The following is an 18,779-nucleotide window of genomic DNA, read 5'->3' as shown; positions in this document are numbered from 1 at the left end:
TTCTACTTAATTGCAATTCTGATAATAATGAAATCCCCACTTCATTAAAGACATGCAGAGTTTAAGGGGATTGGCATAACTGTAAAAAGGTTCTACTGTACTTAAGGAAAAAGAGTGATCCCATCTATCCAGCATGTAATACTTAATGAGCCTGTGGGCTGGCAGAAGCACTGTGTGTTACTGAACCAGACTGAGCAGAAAACCAGTGTCAGGTTTCAAACTACCCTGTAGGTCGTCAGAAATGAAGAGGTATCTGTATTGGAGGAAACCAGTCAGTCATCCCTTTGGCCAGTGAAGTTCAGAGTAGTCAAAAGAAAGAAGGAATCCCCAGACCTGGAATCCATTTTTCTGTTTTCCTCCTTATGATTGCCTTATGAAGTCTGGAGTTAACCTGTTGGATTGGTCATTGGTATGAACAAGCAAAATTAATGCTAAACTTTAGGATGAAAAAAGGATGCACTACTGTAAACTTCTTGTAGTTTTTGGAAAGACCTCTTGAATATTGCAATCTCGAGTCTTTATTTATTGGAGGCAAAGTTTTCTATTTAGAAAAGGCTTGCATGCCAAGAACCTCTCTTTTGGTTTTCTCAAATGACAATAGATGGTTGCAGTCATTCTGGGAAACCTGCATTAAATAAATAAAAATACTGAAATGTTTATTACCAGTATGGAACGTTTCTCTTTCACTGTATTGGCCTCTGTCCCACTGACTTGGCATTTATTCTACCTGTGAAATCACATCTTGGAGACTGCATCTTTGCTGTCTTTTAGAGCAGTTACCAAGCAGGATACTGGACAGAGCACAAGTGAATTTGTTGTTATCTAAGGTGGGCAGAGCAAGAAAACCTTTTGGACCATACAGAACACCACATGCCAGCGGTGTCCAGCAGGTTCACAGACACCTGAGTAAGCTATGTAAAGCTGTTGTGTGTGGCAGACGGTTGGAAGAATGGGAAAGAAGAAGGAGGCAGCTCCACACTGTCAGTATCCAGTCTCAGGGGACTAAAATCAGCTGGCCCATCCAGGATGCCCACATATTTGAAGACTGGAGATGTGTAAGACAAAGTAGCAATGACAGCAGCTCCTGTGCAGCTCTGAGTTGGTCAGGAGGGGAAATCTCAGCTTGCTGCCTGCCCAGCTGTGATCTGACAGCAGTTTGCTGCAGGTCATTTGACACCGCTTGGGAAATGTTGCTTTTGTGATAATGGATGGCAGGAGAGAATGAAAATTATTATGGTCAGTAAAGTCTGAACTGTGCCAGTGCAAATAATGGGTTATTCATAACAACAGAAAAAAGCAAGTTTGTTCCTTAACAAATGGAGGCTTAGGACAAAATATAGGTCTTCTAGGAAGCCTAGCAGATCCACTGGTTGGTTTATGCTATTTTTGTGCTGTACTTTTTGTGCTTTGCTTGGTCTGTTTGTAGCAATTACAGTATTGGTAGATAGGACCATGAAAAGTTTGTTTGACATAAAGTAATTGGAAATTTTCCTGATAGACTGGAACTTCCTTTTAGTCAGACTGCTCAAATCCAGTTGCTTCAAAGAAAGCTATTACTGAAACTCATGTGTGTAAAGAAAAACTAAAACTGGTAATGATTAAGATCTATTGTGTCCTGATATGTCTGTAGTCATCTCTAAAATAAAACTAGCAAGTGTTATCCACTAGAAAGTAGAGAACTAGCTGGTAGATATGAAACAGATTAGTGCTTATTGCTACACTCTGGGTCTTGCAGAATCACAAGAGAGCAAGCAGTTTTAATAATATTAAACAATAGAACTACTGTGCCATATTTAAGTCTCCCAGAGTGCTGTGCAGCTCAACTGTTAAAGTGCAGGCAGCAAGCATTTCCCTTTGGGCCAGAAGAATGTAGTATTTGTACTAAAGCTTCTACTCAAGTGGGGGATGGAAAGTCTGCTCCAGCTTGCCTGTAAAATTAATACACCTGGGGCAGCAAGAGGGGAGTGAGAACTTCCTTTGCAGTTAGACAAAACTGTTGGTAAAGTGAAAGCTGGATTTATTTGCTTGGAGTGATGCAAACCCCAACATATTTAATGCTCTGGTTTTGAATGTGTGTTGGCTGATGATTTGCAAGACTTAAAGACTGATTTCTTCTCTGTCATCTTGGCTAGCATGCACATCTGTGTTGAGATGCCAGCAGATGAGAGCATAGCACACCAAAACTTTTATATTGGTGCTGATATATGAGGAGTTAACTGGTACCCAGAGCTTGGTTATAGGTCTCCTAGCCTGTGGAGTAACCAGACTTGTGTCAGGTGGAGGGAAAAGGGGAGAAAGTAGGTCTGTCAGCCTTCTGGGAACTGCTGGATGCACAGTTTTTATGTGGCTGCCTTTAAAGCATTTTGTAAGAGTGGGGGTGGCTGGTCCTGATTGCAAGAGGCAAACCAGAGAGGTCTCAAAGATGCTGGAGTATACCTCTGCTGAAGCTCAGAGAGGTATAATGCCCACACATACGTGCTGTTCAGCTGCCTGCAAGGTAACATCTCACAAGGGCAATCATAACTCTTACTTGCAAGTAACCACAGAACACCAAGGCTACTTGACTTCAGAGGACATTAGCTCTGAAGTGCAGGGTATTCTAGCTGACCCTTGATTTAGTCATAAACAAAAAACCCCATGGAATTAGATGCTAGTACCTTAAAGATTACTTCTTTTTCATCTGAAAGTGATTCAATTTCTGCATGTTGCACATTCTGTTCTTGTTACCCTTAAGTTGGAATCTCCAAAGAGATAAATGCTTAAAAACTACATTTGACTTTGAACAGCTGAAAATGTTCGTACTACTTTTTTTTTTCCATTGGTAAAAGCATCTATTTTTGCAATCTGTGCATAGAAAACCATTATTACAGGGGTTTAAAATTACTCTAAAGTACAAGCCAGATCATTTAAGCTGCTGTTTTTCTCTTAGCACAGGATATAACTACAAATGCTGTATGGCATGCCCTCACCGCACAGAAATATTTGTCTACAGTTTAGTTTGCAGCCCAGGGATCTGACCCAAGGAAAGCTCACAGCCTCCAGATGAAGATCTGTGTATGTGCCTGAATGTACAAGTTACTGAAAAACTGTCACAAAGTGAAGACTTCAATGAAGAGCACAGTGAACCATCTCAAATTGTCAGATGTTGAAGGCCTAGAGCATTTCAAGTTCAGTGCTGGTTGGTCTTGAAAGTTCAGAAAGTCCACTGCTGGTTGGTCATTTGGCAAAATGATGACCACAAGGCACAGACTGGCATTAAGGAAGATTCACATCTCCAGGGTTGTTGTGGAGCATATGATTCACATTTTTTTTTCTCGTCTAAGCAGGCAAATAGATGGAGTTTTAAACCCTGTGTAGATGCTGCAGCAAATAGAACTTGCTAGATTTGAATAGCTTTTAATGTGAGGACTGGTTTCCATTCAGTTTTGTTCTCTTTGGACAGAAAACTGTGGATTAATGATTAGATGGCTTTTTTTTCTGATTTGTCTGTGGTTTATTGTGTCTTTTTTTGGTGTTTTGCTCATTGAGGTCTCTTGCAGAAGTACATAGTGTGAGATTTGCATAGTCACTTTGCTGGAGTGGTATCTGCTTACCATGGAAGCCTGCAAATAACTCTGTGGATACCAAGTCGTAATGTAAATTGTGCTTGTATTATTAGAATTTATTAGAATTAAAACTATTGTTTTGAATTCCAGAAATTGGTGGGTGTTTTCCAGATATCAGGTGTTATCAGTACTCCCAGTATTACCAGTGCCTGCTGCTGTTGGTTGGCCAGGAAGCAGGAGTAACTGACGCTGTGCCAAGAGATACCAGGGCTCGGCACGAGTTGTGCTGGGACTGTCACTCTTCCCCCGTCCCTCAGTTCCTCTGAATGTAAAAATGGAAACTGCAACCGTTTCCTCCCTCTACAAGTTTTGAGTTCTGTGTTTAATAGTGCTGTGGGCACGCTAAGGGATAATGACATTTGTTTTATCACTGAAGTACCTTATCAACAGCTAAATTCCCCCAAATTGTTTGCATGGTCTGTGTAAAAGTTCTGACCTTTAGCAATGGCAGGGATAGCTGACTGCCTTTTGTCCTGTCACTGTACAACTTTTCCACAGTGGGCCACTCGTCTGGGCCAGAGGCCACCCAGGCCTGACTGCATTACAAATAATAATAAAAGTCACTTTGGTACCACATCATTAATTACTCCCAACAAAATGGAATTATTCACTTTTGCTAGTGCCAAGCTTGCAGCTTGATAACTAAAGTTTCCTGTAAAGAGTGAGAGAAGAATTTATAAATGGTACAAAATGGGAGTTGTCAGTGGTGTCTAAAGTGTGCTAGAAGGCAGCAAGCCTGATTTCACAACAGTATTACTCCAGTTTTGTTCTAATTTGGCTTTACTTATTGCAGTGGAATAACACTGAAGAAATGCAGTGGGGAATTCTGCCCAGAATACAAACAGACAAACATGTATTATAGTGGTTGGCATGTGTGGCAAGCCAAGCAATTAGCCAAAAATGACCAGTCATCTTTGTTCCCAGGAGAGGCCTGGTAAAACCAGGGTAGCCAGTGTTGAGTGCTGTGTCCTGGCACAGCAGGGAAGCAGTCCTGGTCCCAGCCGGGTATAGGTACCTCCTGGGTAGCTTCCTCAAGATGCAGTTAACCCAGAACTTTCCCCCAGGCCAAGCAGTGGAAGAGGAGCTGTGTTTTAGGAGCAGTAAAGGTGTTGTGAGAAAGTCAGGAATAAGAAACTGAGTCTTGTGGCTGACATGGCCAGCAGCCTGACTCTGCCAGCTCTGTCAACTTGTTATGCTCAATAAAGCTCTTCTTCTCACAAAACCTGCATGTTGTCCAAATGATGTGAATCAGAGGCCAGAGTTTGGCTCTCAGGAGCTCATTCATATAAAAGTGGTTCACAACTGGTACTAAAACTTAAGAAATGGATTAAGAAAACAGATGGTGTGTTACCCCATTGCTTACACTGTTGTATCATTACATGACAGTATTGCAGATAATTCCAGGAATCAACTTTAAACAAAACATAGATAAAGGGAAAAAGATGCTGAAACAGAACCTCAGCTGGTAGTGTGACCAACAGGTCAAAGGAGGTGATCCTGCCCCTCTACTCTGCTCTTGTGAGACCTCACTTGAAGCACTGTGTGCAGTTCTGGTGTTCTCAACATAAAAAGGACGTGGAACTGTTGGAACAAGTCCAGAGGAGGGCCACGAGAATGATCAGGGAACCAGAGCACCTCCCATATGAAGACAGGCTGAGAAAGTTGGGGCTGTTCAGCCTGGAGAAGAGAAGGCTGCGTGGAGACCTCATAGCAGCCTTCCAGTATCTGAAGGGGGCCTACAGGGATGCTGGGGAGGGACTATTCATTAGGGACTGTAGTGATAGGACAAAGGGTAACAGATTAAAAATTAAACAGGGGAAGCTGAGATTGGATGTAAGGAGGAAGTTCTTTCCTGTTAGGGTGATGAGGCACTGGAATGGGTTGCTCAGGGAGGTAGTGAATGTGCCATCCCTGGGGGTGTTCAAGGCCAGGTGACATGGTTTAGTGTGAGGTGTCCCTGCCCATGGCAGGGGGCTGGAACTGGATGATCTTAAGGTCCTTTCCTAACTATTCTATGATTCTATGATTTTCAGACCTTGTAATATAGATCTAAGTCCGTATTGTTTTGTTGACAGAGATGCATTGGTGGGAACCTGATTCAGATTAATGTAAATGTCAGATTTTATCAAAGCAAATTGCACTGAGCCAGGATGCTACATTATATAAGTTACTGAGTCTGTGACATTTGTCTACATCTTTTATGAAACAGAAATAGGAAAAAATATTAAGGATTGGAATTAACAGGTATCGTCCAGGTTCAACAGCAGTTTTGTTAAATTTTAATTGCCTTTCAGAGCCCTTGTCTTTGTATTTCAGTGAAGAATAAACCGAGTGCATACAGCTTAGGGTCTTCGAAAGCTGTACTTACCTTTATCCTTGAATCTGTTGAGTAAAGGCAGAAACCTTGGACGCTCTGTTCCCTTCTACTGTTTACTCAAACTGTTGTGGCTTCCAAACAATAAAAGAAGTACCTGCATGAGGCCAGACTCCCGCTTCATTTACACTGAAGTAAATACAGCATATTCTCCTCGTATTTGGTGGAATTACCCTGAATTTTCACTGTTGCTAACCAGGCTGGATTTCAGCCCCTGGACTATAAAAATCATTTTATGCTCTGAACAGGCTCAGCTGGCATTTCATGTAAGTTTTACTAATGTTAAGTTTGTAACAAAACAGTTCTGTCAAGATCTGCAAGGAAGATGCAAACAGTGATGTTAAATGTCAATCAGAAAGTGCATGGAAAATGGGAAGCTAAGCTTTAAATTCTATACTTAAGATCAATTATCACTGAGGAAGAAATAGATAAATGATCATGGATTGGATGAACACTATAAATATAGTGTTCATGTATTTCAGAAAGTGATAAAGATTGTTATATACAAAGAAAAATGTGAATAGTGAAAACCTGATAGCTGATCGTGAGCATGGAGACTTTCTGCAAGAGCCACAAAGCCCCTCTCTGCTGAGATAGACGCACCATGCTGGTATGACCTGGGTGGATGAGATCCTGGACCTTGTCATGCCACTTTATACTGAGTGAGTAATTTCCTAGCTTTCAGCATCCAAGAGAATTTGGCTACGGTTTCTGAGATAGGATATTATTATGTAGAATTCTAATTTCTGCTGCTAATAGATCTTGAATCAGTTGAAGTTAAAGGTATGGTATAAATCTGTGAGTTCATTTGGGCTTTCACTCTCTGGGGTTATAAATCTATGCTTGAAACAGCAGGGTTAGAAAAGATATCTTTTCATTTGTAAAATTAATCCTTTTTTCCCTTAGAATTATCAAAATTCAGTTTAAATTAACAGTCCTATAGATCCTAGCATATCTTGATGATCAAGACTGTCAAGTCATGCTGTGATAACTCATGTCGATTTATATAAAGTACCTCGTATATGTAGAAAACTTAATTATATTTGTTAAAGTTAGATAAAACGCTTTTTTCTGATGTCTTAAAATATGGATCTGAGTAAAATAATGAGTTTTGCTGGCTGTAGTCCACTAGGACCGATGATGAACTCTTATGTCTAATCATTGTAGTTATCTGTGTCATGAGTCAGAGCCTTGAGCTTGAATTCTTTATTTGAAGACACAGTTACTTAGTGCTAAATTACTAACAGAAATTGTCTTCTCATTATCTGCTTTCTAAACATAGATGCTAGCTGTAAAGCAGCACATACCATCTGCAGTCCATTCAGCTAAAGTTTATGTCACTTCTTTGTTCAAGCTGGTTACAGGAAAAATAAACTGCCACATCTCCTGCAAACTCTAACCTGGAAAAGGTGAGGAGAGCAGCAGGAGCAGAAATGCTACCAACTGCCCTTTAGGGAGGGACATTAGCAGGAGGCCAGTGTCTGTCCAGATAGAAAGTCATTCCTGTTACCTTCACAGCCCTATCTGAGGCAGAAAGGAAGGGATGGGGCAGTTGTGGATTCTGGAGGAGGATTTCAGGTGAGCATTTCTGCTCCCCAGGATGCCAGCAGCTTCCAGCCAGCCCTTCTTGTGAGTGGGTATTGCTTCAGCAGCCCGCAGTCCTAGCTCTAATGAGGGTCGCCTTGGGCTGTGTAGGGCTCTGCTTTAAAACATCCCACAAGAGCTTCATAAAAGAAGTGCCTTAAGAAAATCAGCCTCTAGAAGGAATGTGTGTGCCCTCCACAGCAAGAGTATTGCATGGGGGTTAATAGCCAAAGGATTTTTTGGGGGCTGACTCTGCCCTTTTAGAAGGTTAGCTCTTCTCTCCAATTGGTAAGAGAGGCATTTTGGAGAAAGCCAAGATATGAGACCTCTAGCAAATGGGAGACCTGTGGGCTGCTTTGATGTATTCCACATGCCAATTAGGCAGATTCTCACCATAGAGAGCGTGTGGATCAAGCTGGCTTTATTTCCACCCTTTATTCCTGTCTACATTTAGTCATGGAGCAAGTTCATTTAAAGATTTTCTAGCTGTAGGAAGGGAAAAAAACCCCAAAAACCCAGCCCAGCAACCATGAACAGACCATTCCTGTAGATTCTGTTCTGCTAAAATGTGAAGAATGACTCAGTGAGAAGTACTTTACCAGGTTATACCAGGTCAACTCTGAGTTTGTTGTACTTTAATCAGGTCAGTCACAGTTGTTTGGATCTGTCTTTTTAAAGCTAATTGCAGTTGTTTTTGTTTACCAAATGTTCACTTTTCTCTGGTTATTGAAAACATGAAGTATTTCTATCAGCAATTTCAATGCTTGCAACTTGGCTGCTACAACATGCAGATGTAAGTGTTCTAGTGAGTGTTAAACTGCACGCAGCAGTCAGTAGAAAACTACCCATTGACAGCTATCGTGTGTGGCTAATGGCACTGCCTTGGGACTGATCTCACTTTGTACCAGGGCCAGGCCTGGTTCAATAGGATGGAAAACACAGTGTTCAAATAAGAAAGGCAAATTTTGGGAAAATAAGTGCTACCAGCAGTTAGAGAATGTAAAATGGCTGCATTTGCTGTGTGTGTAAGCATTTAAAGCAGCCTGGAGTTGATTATCTGCTATGTCTCTAAGCAGAGGGTGTAAGCCCTTACTGCTGCAGTAACAGAGCTGCTGTCTGCAATTAAAGCTAACTAGTAGTTGCTGACCTGCATACTGCTATTATGGGCATCTCTCGCTTCCCAGAGCTTGAGGAGCTGAACTGCAGCTACTGTGGTTGCACTCATGCAGATGAGCCACAAAGGTTTGCCTTTCCAAAAGCCTTATAGTTAGTTACTGATGTATACTCTTCTGGCAGTTCGGTGTCTTTGAGACCATGAGCACTGGTACCAGCCTGCACTGGTTTAAGTGTGGGGCTGCAGTGGGAGCAGGCTACACTGTCAGAAACCTGCAGCAGTACCCCTTCCTACCCTCTGTTTGCTTCGGTCCCTGACTCCAGGTTATGGGGCTGGCTTCTGAGGCTGTTTGGCCAAGGAAGGATTTTCAAAAGACTTGCATTCATAGCCAAGGAGCTCAAAATGTCCCAAACTTGGGGCTTGTTGCAGTCACATACATTGTACTTGTGAAGTTCACATCAGCGGCTCTTTGGCAAGGGACCCAGCTCTATCGCAATCCCTTCCAGGAACCTTCAACTATTTCTGCCTCTGTCCTCTCATACACTTTCTTACAGGTTTGTGCCTGCCTGGAAGGCTGTCACATGCATAAGTGCAGTCTGTCAATCCACAAATGTACTTGGGGTTTTGTTTTTTAAGTAGAAAAGGAACTTCAAGGAAGTAGTACCAAAAGGTGTGAGTGAATAAAGATGTGTCTGTGCAGTTATTGTACATGTGAGCCTTGTCCGGGTTTTGTTTTGTTACAGGTTTGCAGCATTAGAGGTATTTTAAAAGCTCGTTTAGTTCACCCCTAGTTGAGAGTTTCTGCTAATCCTTGCTGAAGCCATGATTTTTGACACAGTACTTAATCAGCATGTTACTTCTCAGTGCTACCAGCAGCACACAAAAAAAATGAAATGATTAATCAAGTTATTTGAACAGATTTCAACAGGATTAAGAATTAACTGAAGTTCACCAAAATTTTCCAGCTGAGATGCAGACCAGAAGAGGTTTCTTTTTTTGCTCAGGACAGCAAGTTAATATGTAACAAGACAGTTTATCTCATTTGGGCAGTGCTTGTTGCTTAAGCTTAAATGGTGCATAGATAGGTATTTTCAGTGTAGAAATGGCAACAGGTTTCTGGCAGAAAAATGTTTTTCAGCCTCAGCCCTTCCACTACTTTGATGACTATTTGTTCACAACCTTTTTAAAGAAAGTATCATCTGAAAAGCAGTAACTGGCTTTATCTTATTAAAACTGGGTTTATCTTACTTGTAAAATTCCCCTTGGGCTGGGACTGGTAGTCTAAGGATATGCTGGCTTGATGAAGTGGTTTTACATACCCCAAGACACCAGTGAAGTTCAGCTCTGGATCTGAACCTCACAACTCACTCTTTGGTGAAACAGAAAACACTTGCTGCTTTATGCTGGCAGCTGGAGTGTACAAAACAAATGTTTCAAAATTCAATTTGAAATGTGGTTATGGTCAGAGAAGTAACTGTAAAAAGGCAACTCTTACTCAATAGACATGACCCCCCCGTGTCCTTTAGGCATTTCTTACTGACTCAGGACAAGTAGTGAGGACTGTCAGTGCTGCAAAACCAGTAACACTGGTGCAAATACCTGGATTCCCTCCTGCTATGTGCATTATCAGCAATAGTATTTGCTATTTTCTAGTGCAGATTTTGAATAATTGGCTGATGGGCCACAAGGGAGAATAAAGTAGCTTGATTTTTCCAATTGAAGAGAGATTTCTGGTCTCAAAATTAGAAAAAAAAATTGACTGGAGAGTATTTAAACTAAGCTGATCTGACCAGGGACCAGGGTGACTCATTTTAATAACAGCTTTTAGAGGCCCTCTTAATTAACACAGGCAACACTGATTCCTGGCTTGTTTTTGAGGGCACTATGTTGCCATTTTTCCTTGACTCATGTTTCTTTCTTATTTAATGTTGCAGTGATGACTTCCAAGTTGATAAATAAATAAAATCACACATGAGAAACTCTGAGGGCTGAGCAGTGGAGCAGTAAGGGTATAGAGAGGGGAGTGTGTAATTCTAAAAGGCTTTTCTGTGGGACATGCTGATGATTCTTTAAAATTACTCACTGGAAAAATTCTAGGCTGCAGAGCAATAACTCTGATCTTCAAGTGTGGCTTTACTTTGGAACACAACAATGTAAAAATGCCACCTTTGTACTCATAAAATCTTTTCTTTGTACATATTAATCCAGAGATGTCTTCAGTTTGCTCTGTTGCTAAAAATAATTCTGTTCTCCTTTTTTGCTGCAGTTACCTTTGAAGAGTCTATGTAGCTCCAAGGACCACTGGTTGGACTCTGTTTCCCATTCTGAATTGGGAGTTATTATTCCTGCTTTTTAGTTTTCATTTCTGAGACAAGAAGTGAAAAATATTTAAGCATGTGGAAGTGCAAATACTCGTGGGAATTCCCAAAGAATCTAACCTGTGCAATCCTATTAGAGTCTCCCTCTGTATTTATGTGTTTGACTACTTCAGAAAGTCCTTCCCATACCAGCTGAAGAGTCGTTCATGTTCAAGCTTGATTAATGATTAATCATATCAAAGAGAAACAGTTACGATCAACAGTACTTCTGGTCATTGACCTCCATTCCTTGAAGTGACACATGAGAAGGAAGCTCTGTTCGTGCTAAACTTTGCCTGTGTTACTTGAACAGAGCCGAGTGTGGGAATCGCTGGTGTGCAGAAAGCATGACGTATGTCAACATTTTTGCAGGGTTTTTCAAAGCAGTGTTGCATGCTGACTACATGCAACATCAGGTACAAATATCTCAGTTCTGAAACCTTCCATGGAGGGAGTGGACAGGAGGGAATGCAGCAAAATGTTCTTGGAGAAATGAAATTAGTGTGGTTTTGTAACACCTGTTACCTGTGACATCCTAAGAGCAGAGTTTTTGCCTTTCTTCTGGAGGTACAATGCTATTTTGGACTTTAAAAAAAGCAGTTTTTAAACACTTCCACGTTTTGCAGAACAGCTGCAGTGATACAGAGGATACAGAAAAATAACAATCTGTCTACCAAACTTTCATGACTAATTCATTACTTTATGCTTAAAGTAACAATAAAAATGCTTTGAAGAGTAACTTGTTGATTTCTAACTCTTTTAATGCAGCTTAGCATATAAATTTACAAAAGCAGACTAAGACCCTCATGAAGAAGCTGCTTCATAATGATAGCAATATACCTGTTGGACAGTGATAAATTGGAAATGCCTTCTCTAACAGAGGTAATCTTTCTTTTTGCCTAGGTGTATATCTATTAATATGATCCCATGTTATTTCTTCTAGGCACCAGTAACAGATGTGAAGTTTGGCCCTATGAGACTTCGTCGAGATCAACTTCAGGTAATACAGCAGTTCAAACTGAAGTCTTAATTTCTAAAACATCACAGATGTTAGCTTAAAATTTATGACTGGATTTTTTTTTTGGTATAGAGCTCTTAGAGCATTTTTGTCTAGTGATAATGTACACCTGACAGATTTTTATGATGCCATTCTATGTGATGTCCTAAAAATCCTGCCAAACTCTTTTCTCTAACCAGCTCTCAGTTCATAAAAGTAGAGCTACTTGCATTTCTTTCTGCTATCAGTTAGCGTGTAATCAATGTAACGTGTGCCTTGTTTTGTATTTTACTGGTAGTCAATTCTTAGTCAAAATTTCATCAAAATGGTACTAAGCCAAATGTTCTGTCAAAGTCTATGACACCAGCATTATTACTAACATCAACCAAATCTGTAGTATCATCACAAAAGATATGAAGTGAGCTTAGCAAAGTATGTTGGTTTTTCTGCTCATTGTGGACTGGCATTAATTAGATCTGCTGACTTTCTGTGCTATTGCTGGAAACCGTTCTTTTACTTTAAGAGTGTTATAAGTTAACTTCACTAAATATAGCCCAAACTGTGACATGGTTTTGCAAACAGTTTTGCAGGCTGCTTTTATAGCTTTTATAGGAATCTGAACTAAGTGAGTACAAAGTCCTTCATTCTTGTAGAAATATACACTACATGGAAATGTTAAAATTTACTGGTAGACATTCCACCAACCTGGTCCAAAGTGAAACCAGCACTAGAATTCCTAAAATCACCCAGAAGATAAACAGCAGTGGTATGGGTTACACATGTTCCATGTTATTGTCTGACCAAAGCATATATCTAACGGTGGTTTGATGTAATTACTGGAAGATTGGTGTCTTGGGACAATAGACCAAATGCTGGGTTAGTTATTCATCTTTCCCAAAGAGCTGCATACATAAAGTCACCCATAAAATCAAGGCTAACATGCATCTGTAGTCTGTCATTCTGTGTATTTTTTTCAGGCAAAAGAAGTTTTCTTCTACAAAATACTATCTTGATGCAAAGTCACATTAGAGAGAATCTTCCTTAGCAGACTTCATGTTTATCTTCTGTGCCCTATTAAATCCTAGAATTTGAAATTTTAGAAAGAATTGTGCCTTTGAATATGTAGGCATTGTACTGATTTTTAAAAGGCTCAGAGAGATTAATGTTAGTGGCAATTCCACAGCAAGTTAGAACAGAGCAAATACTGGCTCATAGGTTTGACCTGCAGTTCTGGATTTCAACAGTGGTAATCTCCTTCTGTGATATAAATCCCACTCTGAGCTTTGCATAGGAGTCACATGGGGACGTATTCCATGTACAGAGGTTCTGCTGATGATTTCAGTCTTGCATGCGTTCATCTTGACCAGCCTGTCTGTAGTTTCCAGGAACCCTGCAGAGTGGGCTGTACCCAGTACTTTGGGAAACCAGAATGAGGTGAAAAGGAAAGCACGTTTTTCACCATGCCATTGAAGCACCATTATATATTAATTCATACAAGGTGAATCATGGCTTTTTTTTTTTCTGGAATATGATCCTGGCAAGAAAAAGAAAACTCGCTGTTATTTCATGTAACCTGTCTGAAACATAAGCATCTAGTCCTGATTGCTTGTCCAAGTTCTTTGTGTAGCTGATGATGGGAGAGCCACTTCCCAAACTTGTTCATCCCATGTTGAAATAAATGCCTCCAGCAGACTGTTTTATCCATTTGAAACACATCTGCACACAGACAATTATAAAAAGCAATAATCTGTAGAAAGCAATCCTGTTAAAAACAATTCTGTTAAAAACAATGGATTGAGTCTTGGAAGTGGCTTTAAAAAATGTGTGAACAACAGGCAAAAGTCACAGAATCTATTGTATATGTAAGACTAGTTTGTAATGATTCACTGTCTGCCTTTAACCCAGGTACTTTTAGTGTTTGCTGAAGACGATGACCAGAGTAACGGGTTCCGTTGGGCATGTGAGAAAGCTGGATTTCGATGTAATATTGCCAGGACACCCGAGTCTGCACTAGAATGTTTTCTCGATAAACACCATGACATTATCATTATTGACCATAGACATTCCAGATACTTTGATGCAGAAGCATTATGCAGGTAAGCACCATTTCAGTATGATAGTTAACATGTCTTCAAAGTTTTTTTTTGTTTTGTAACACTTCTTTATAAAATCTATCAGACATGTATAATTTTTATAATTAGCTGGGTTTTTGTTGGTTTCAAATACCTGTTTCCTTGCTTGCACATTAAATTAGATGCAAAGATACCATGTACCACCAACCAATTTAACGAATGCATTCTCTTCATTAATGTTCTGCATTTTTTTGAAATGCCATTTCCTGTGGAGCAGGATGAAAATAGGCAATGTTTTGTGCACATGATTCCATACCTACAACATCTGAAAATCTGTTTTTTAGAATAATGTTTCAAAGTGATTCCAAAAATACTTTTAGAAACTGCTGTAAAATGTGAGGAAAGGGGAAGAGGATTTGCCTTTCTGAGTCTCTCTACAGAGATCTGACAGGCAGCAGTGCCCTGCTTCAGTGACTTTCCAGTGAAATACCCCTTGGGAATGTGTCTAGACTGAATAACAGTCTGTGGGGTGGAGGTGATGGGGTCAGATCATGTACCCTGTGTGAGTGTGGTGGGTTCAGGCCACCGGGACAAAGGCTGTTCTTGCTAAACTAAAGTAACAAGATAAGAGCATTGTCAGACAAAGACTAGGTATCAGCACTGTTCCCATTGTTACATATTTGCTATTCTGTCTCATAATTAAAGTAAAATGCTCCTTGTATGAGTGAGCCCAAGTCCTTCAAGTGAGTCCATTATGTGCCTTTTTCAGGGGGGAGAATCTTTGCTATTCCTCTACTGAGAATATTTGAAGTTTAGATTCATCTGTATTCTCTATGTCTTTTTTCATGGAGTCTCTGATATTGCCCAATTTTCTTAGGGGTTCTGCATGCCTCGGATTTGATTTTTGTTTTGGTGTTAAACTACTTAAAAGAGAAATTTTAAGAAAAGTACTGTGTGAAGGTTCCATAAAGTCATGTTTTCTGAAATGTGAACTTAAATAATGTTAAATTATTTGCTTTTTATTTAAAGGTCTATCAGAACAACAAAACCCTCAGAAAATACAGTAATTATTGGTGTAGTACAAAGGTAAATATTTGTATCCTTACTTTCCCTTACTTCCATGTGTGAGCAGCAAAATTCCAAACAACCTGCGCAACATCATGTAGAGAACTGTGGAACTGACTCATAGATCTGTGTTTTGAACCTTTGTTGATCTGTCTTTCAGTCTAATTAATCCACAAACAGGGCATCTGCTAAGTTACAAAAAAAGATACAAAACAATTTGGTCAGTACAAGGTAGCATCTGACTATAGAAGTTTCCAAAGTAAAACAGATTCTATTATGACATCTTAGTAAAGCAGTGCATATGCTTTTTCCTCCTCCTCCATCTGAAAATATAAATTATATATCATAAAATGATGTAAAAATAACACCAGTGCAATATATTTATTCTGAAATCAGTAGAAGATAATTTTCCAAAACTGGGGAATGTCCATTTCTCAGAAAACATTCTGAGGTGTTGAAATTTCCATTAAAAATCCTATTTTTAGGAGTCCACCATGATCTCTAGCAAACAAAAGACCTTAATTAAACTTTTCAAGAGATTCCATTGTGAATATCGCCTTCAGTTTTTATGTCAGGAAGTCTGACTATGGAAACCATCGCTTCTACAGTCAGAACTGTCTCTCTCATTGGACTAACACAAAAGAAAAGAGGAAAAAAGAAGCAAGAGACAAACAATAACTCATGAGCTGCTTCATGTACATCAGAAAGGCAGAAACCTGTGGTTCTGTGGCCAGCAGTTCCTTTCAAAAGTGAGGAGAGCTTGGAAGCTGGGCTTGCTGACTCAATTAGGAAGTTGCTCAAAAGGGATTTTTCCCTGCAATTCATTTTTGTCTTTACAAAATGTTCACATTGTGCACTGGGACAAGATAATAGCCCCCTTTGGTGATACTGTCTCAGAAGCTGGTGTTCTCAGACATTTTAGATGTGTCTAGTATCCCAGTCTAGTGGAAGCTTCAGAAGTCAGTTTGCCTTTCACTGGGACTGAGTTGACTGTGTCAAGTTCCCATATGCTGAACACAAGCATTCTTGAGTTACCATTTAGAATTCCACACAGAGAACTTTCACACATTTCCTTTCTTGCTTCAAGAGCCATATTTCTGGAAAAGCCTGACACTTAGCTAATGGCATATGGTGGGGCTTCTCCCTCACTTTCCTGCAGTTCAGTTCATTGGTTCTTTTTTTGTTTGTTCCCCCTTGCCCCACAGAATGCCTGTTCTCTTTCTTTGTGCTTCTGGGAGGCAGCATTACCAGATAACAGGCACGAGGAGTGGGGAGATTTTTGGACAGCTGTTCCTCTCTCTCTGCTAAATCTTGGGTAAACCTTGTACTTCAGTAGTCATTGTCTTCAGTCATAAGAAACAAATGCACAGAAAACAAAAAGAAGAGGTGCCATAAGATACAAAATTTCACAGATAAATAAAAGCTATTGTACCATCTGCTAAACCTGGCTGGCTTCCATCTGCTCATTTATGGAAACTTAACATAATGGCCTTTCTTCCAGAATCCAGACATACATTCACATACATTGGGGTGTCTTTTAACAGTTAACCCAAAAAACATATGTCTTATTCATAGATCCTGCAAGGATCTAGCCATATTAGCCTTCAGTGTGACATCTGGGTACAGGTGTGAAATGGCTTGTGAAATTGGGTCTCAGCTGATTACAGAAATAATCTCTAGCTTTATCATCCATCTTTAAAAGGCATGCTGATCGAGAAGAGTCATCGATATTGCCCCTGATCTCTGCTGGCTTCTCAAGGGTATGTATGTGTTACACCCACCAGGTGCTTCTGACATTTCAAAATTAACATGCAAGAAACTGGCTGTCACTGATAGTTTGTGTCAGTAATCCAGCCTGTAAATCTTTTTCATGCTACTTATTCTTATATACATCCCAATTCTGAACTATTATACATCAGTAGAATTAGTATAATGGTAAGTAGGTGGACATAAGTGGTGCTGAGACTTTTCCTCATACATTTATTTCAGAGTAAGTATATGATGCTTTGCTTGAAAGGTTGACATGGACAGAATTGACTAGTGAGTGTAGCAGAGCAGGAGAGCAGCTTGCACTAAATGTGCTGTGGGAAATTTCTTTATCAAATGCCAATTTCCATCTGTAAACAGGCTTCAGACACTGTCAAGTGCTATTATCTATTGTTTGGAGGCACCTGAAAAGTATTACATTGAATCTGTTCCTTGGCAACTATTACATTTAAACAGAAAAGGTGCTTATTAGTGTGTCAGTTAAGTGGATTCTTCATTGCATTAGGTTGACAATGGAACAAAAATGTGCTGATTTCAGTGTGAATCAGAATATTTGGTTGCATGGTCACCAGATTTTTTGCTATCCCTATCACAATCCATATGCACCTATTTGCTTATTTGTAATAAGGTCCTTAATAACTGCCTGAAAAGAACTGTGGCAATTTAGCATGAACAAGATCTAACATTCAGGCTCATACCTGGTAAATATGAGATGTTTTAAAAAACCATCAGAGATACTGAGGTCACTGCTATCCAAGACCCCAAATGAATAATTGTATCCAATGGCAGATGTATTTGCCAAGAAGTTTGACTTTCTTCTGTGTATACAATTTGGGTGTTAGCAATTGGAAACTCATCATAATCACGTTTGGATGACTTTAGACCCAATATAATCTTTTCATTGTTATTTTAAAAGGTAGCATGAAAGCATGTAACTTAATTAAAAGTATGTGGGTTTTATGTCCTGATCCTGCTGATAACCAAAGAGAATAAACAGATTGGTTGAACCTCATTGCCATGAGGATCTGTCACCTTTTCAAAACGCAGTAACCTGAAGAATTTTGCTAGTCCCTCAAAATAATCTTCTCACATTGCTTATGTTACAACATGTTAATTTTTGGTTTACCTGCTCCTTTTAATTTTTTTATCAAGCAAAAGAAAACAAAGCATTCTACCCTTGAGTATGGAAATGTGTATTCATGAAATATTTCAACCTTTTGCAGAGATACGTGGAAAATTCTAGCAGGATGGCCTGTTACAATGAGTTGATTCAGCTGGAATTTGGACAGGTGCAGGCACAATTCAAACTAAGGTAATTTTTACCAAAAACATGATCAACAACAACAAAAAAGCCAATTCAGCCACATCCTTAAAAAAGTATTTATTTTACTGTACTGTAATTATTTGTAGAAAGCTAACTGAAGAAAACACGTTAATCATTAAGGTGTTGAAGTACAACTTCATTAGGTATGGAGCTGCAATACCTTATTGCCATATACAATAAGAATTATGTGGATTAAATTTAATCTTTCTTTTATTTTTTTTTCTCTCTAGGGCATGTAATGCATTATTTGCAGCATTAGAGAAAAGTCAAGAAGCCATTGAGATCACAAGTGAAGATCATGTAGTACAGGTTTGTTCCTTATATTTTTACAAGTACAGAAAATCACTCTGTGGACTGTATTTTATTTCATCTGTAATTACATTTACTCTTTCTTACAGTACAAGAATCTAACCTAATTTAATGGGTCTAAAACGATTGGGTTGAGTTTAGCTGTAGAATAGAATTTTCTCCATTTAAAATATCTTGCATAAATCAAATCAATTTTAAGGGAGATTGTTGT

The 18,779-nt window shown here is 39.5% G+C and overlaps 1 protein-coding gene across 2 annotated transcripts in view; it reads left to right on the top strand.

The window, feature by feature from the left end:
* Nucleotides 1-18,779, top strand: part of LOC101874123 (high affinity cAMP-specific and IBMX-insensitive 3',5'-cyclic phosphodiesterase 8A) — a 116,281-nt gene that overhangs the window by 70,687 nt on the left and 26,815 nt on the right. For both annotated transcript variants that reach the window (XM_031048685.2, XM_031048684.2), the window contains exons 2-7: nt 11,978-12,034; nt 13,937-14,127; nt 15,133-15,189; nt 16,871-16,928; nt 18,159-18,247; nt 18,490-18,568. In XM_031048685.2, the coding sequence (XP_030904545.2) occupies nt 11,978-12,034; nt 13,937-14,127; nt 15,133-15,189; nt 16,871-16,928; nt 18,159-18,247; nt 18,490-18,568 (531 nt within the window). The remainder of the gene's footprint in view (nt 1-11,977; nt 12,035-13,936; nt 14,128-15,132; nt 15,190-16,870; nt 16,929-18,158; nt 18,248-18,489; nt 18,569-18,779) is intronic.

This window comes from Melopsittacus undulatus, chromosome 9 (assembly GCF_012275295.1).
Source record: "Melopsittacus undulatus isolate bMelUnd1 chromosome 9, bMelUnd1.mat.Z, whole genome shotgun sequence".
Lineage (NCBI taxonomy): Eukaryota > Metazoa > Chordata > Aves > Psittaciformes > Psittaculidae > Melopsittacus > Melopsittacus undulatus.
This window is presented reverse-complemented; position numbering and strand designations above follow the sequence as displayed.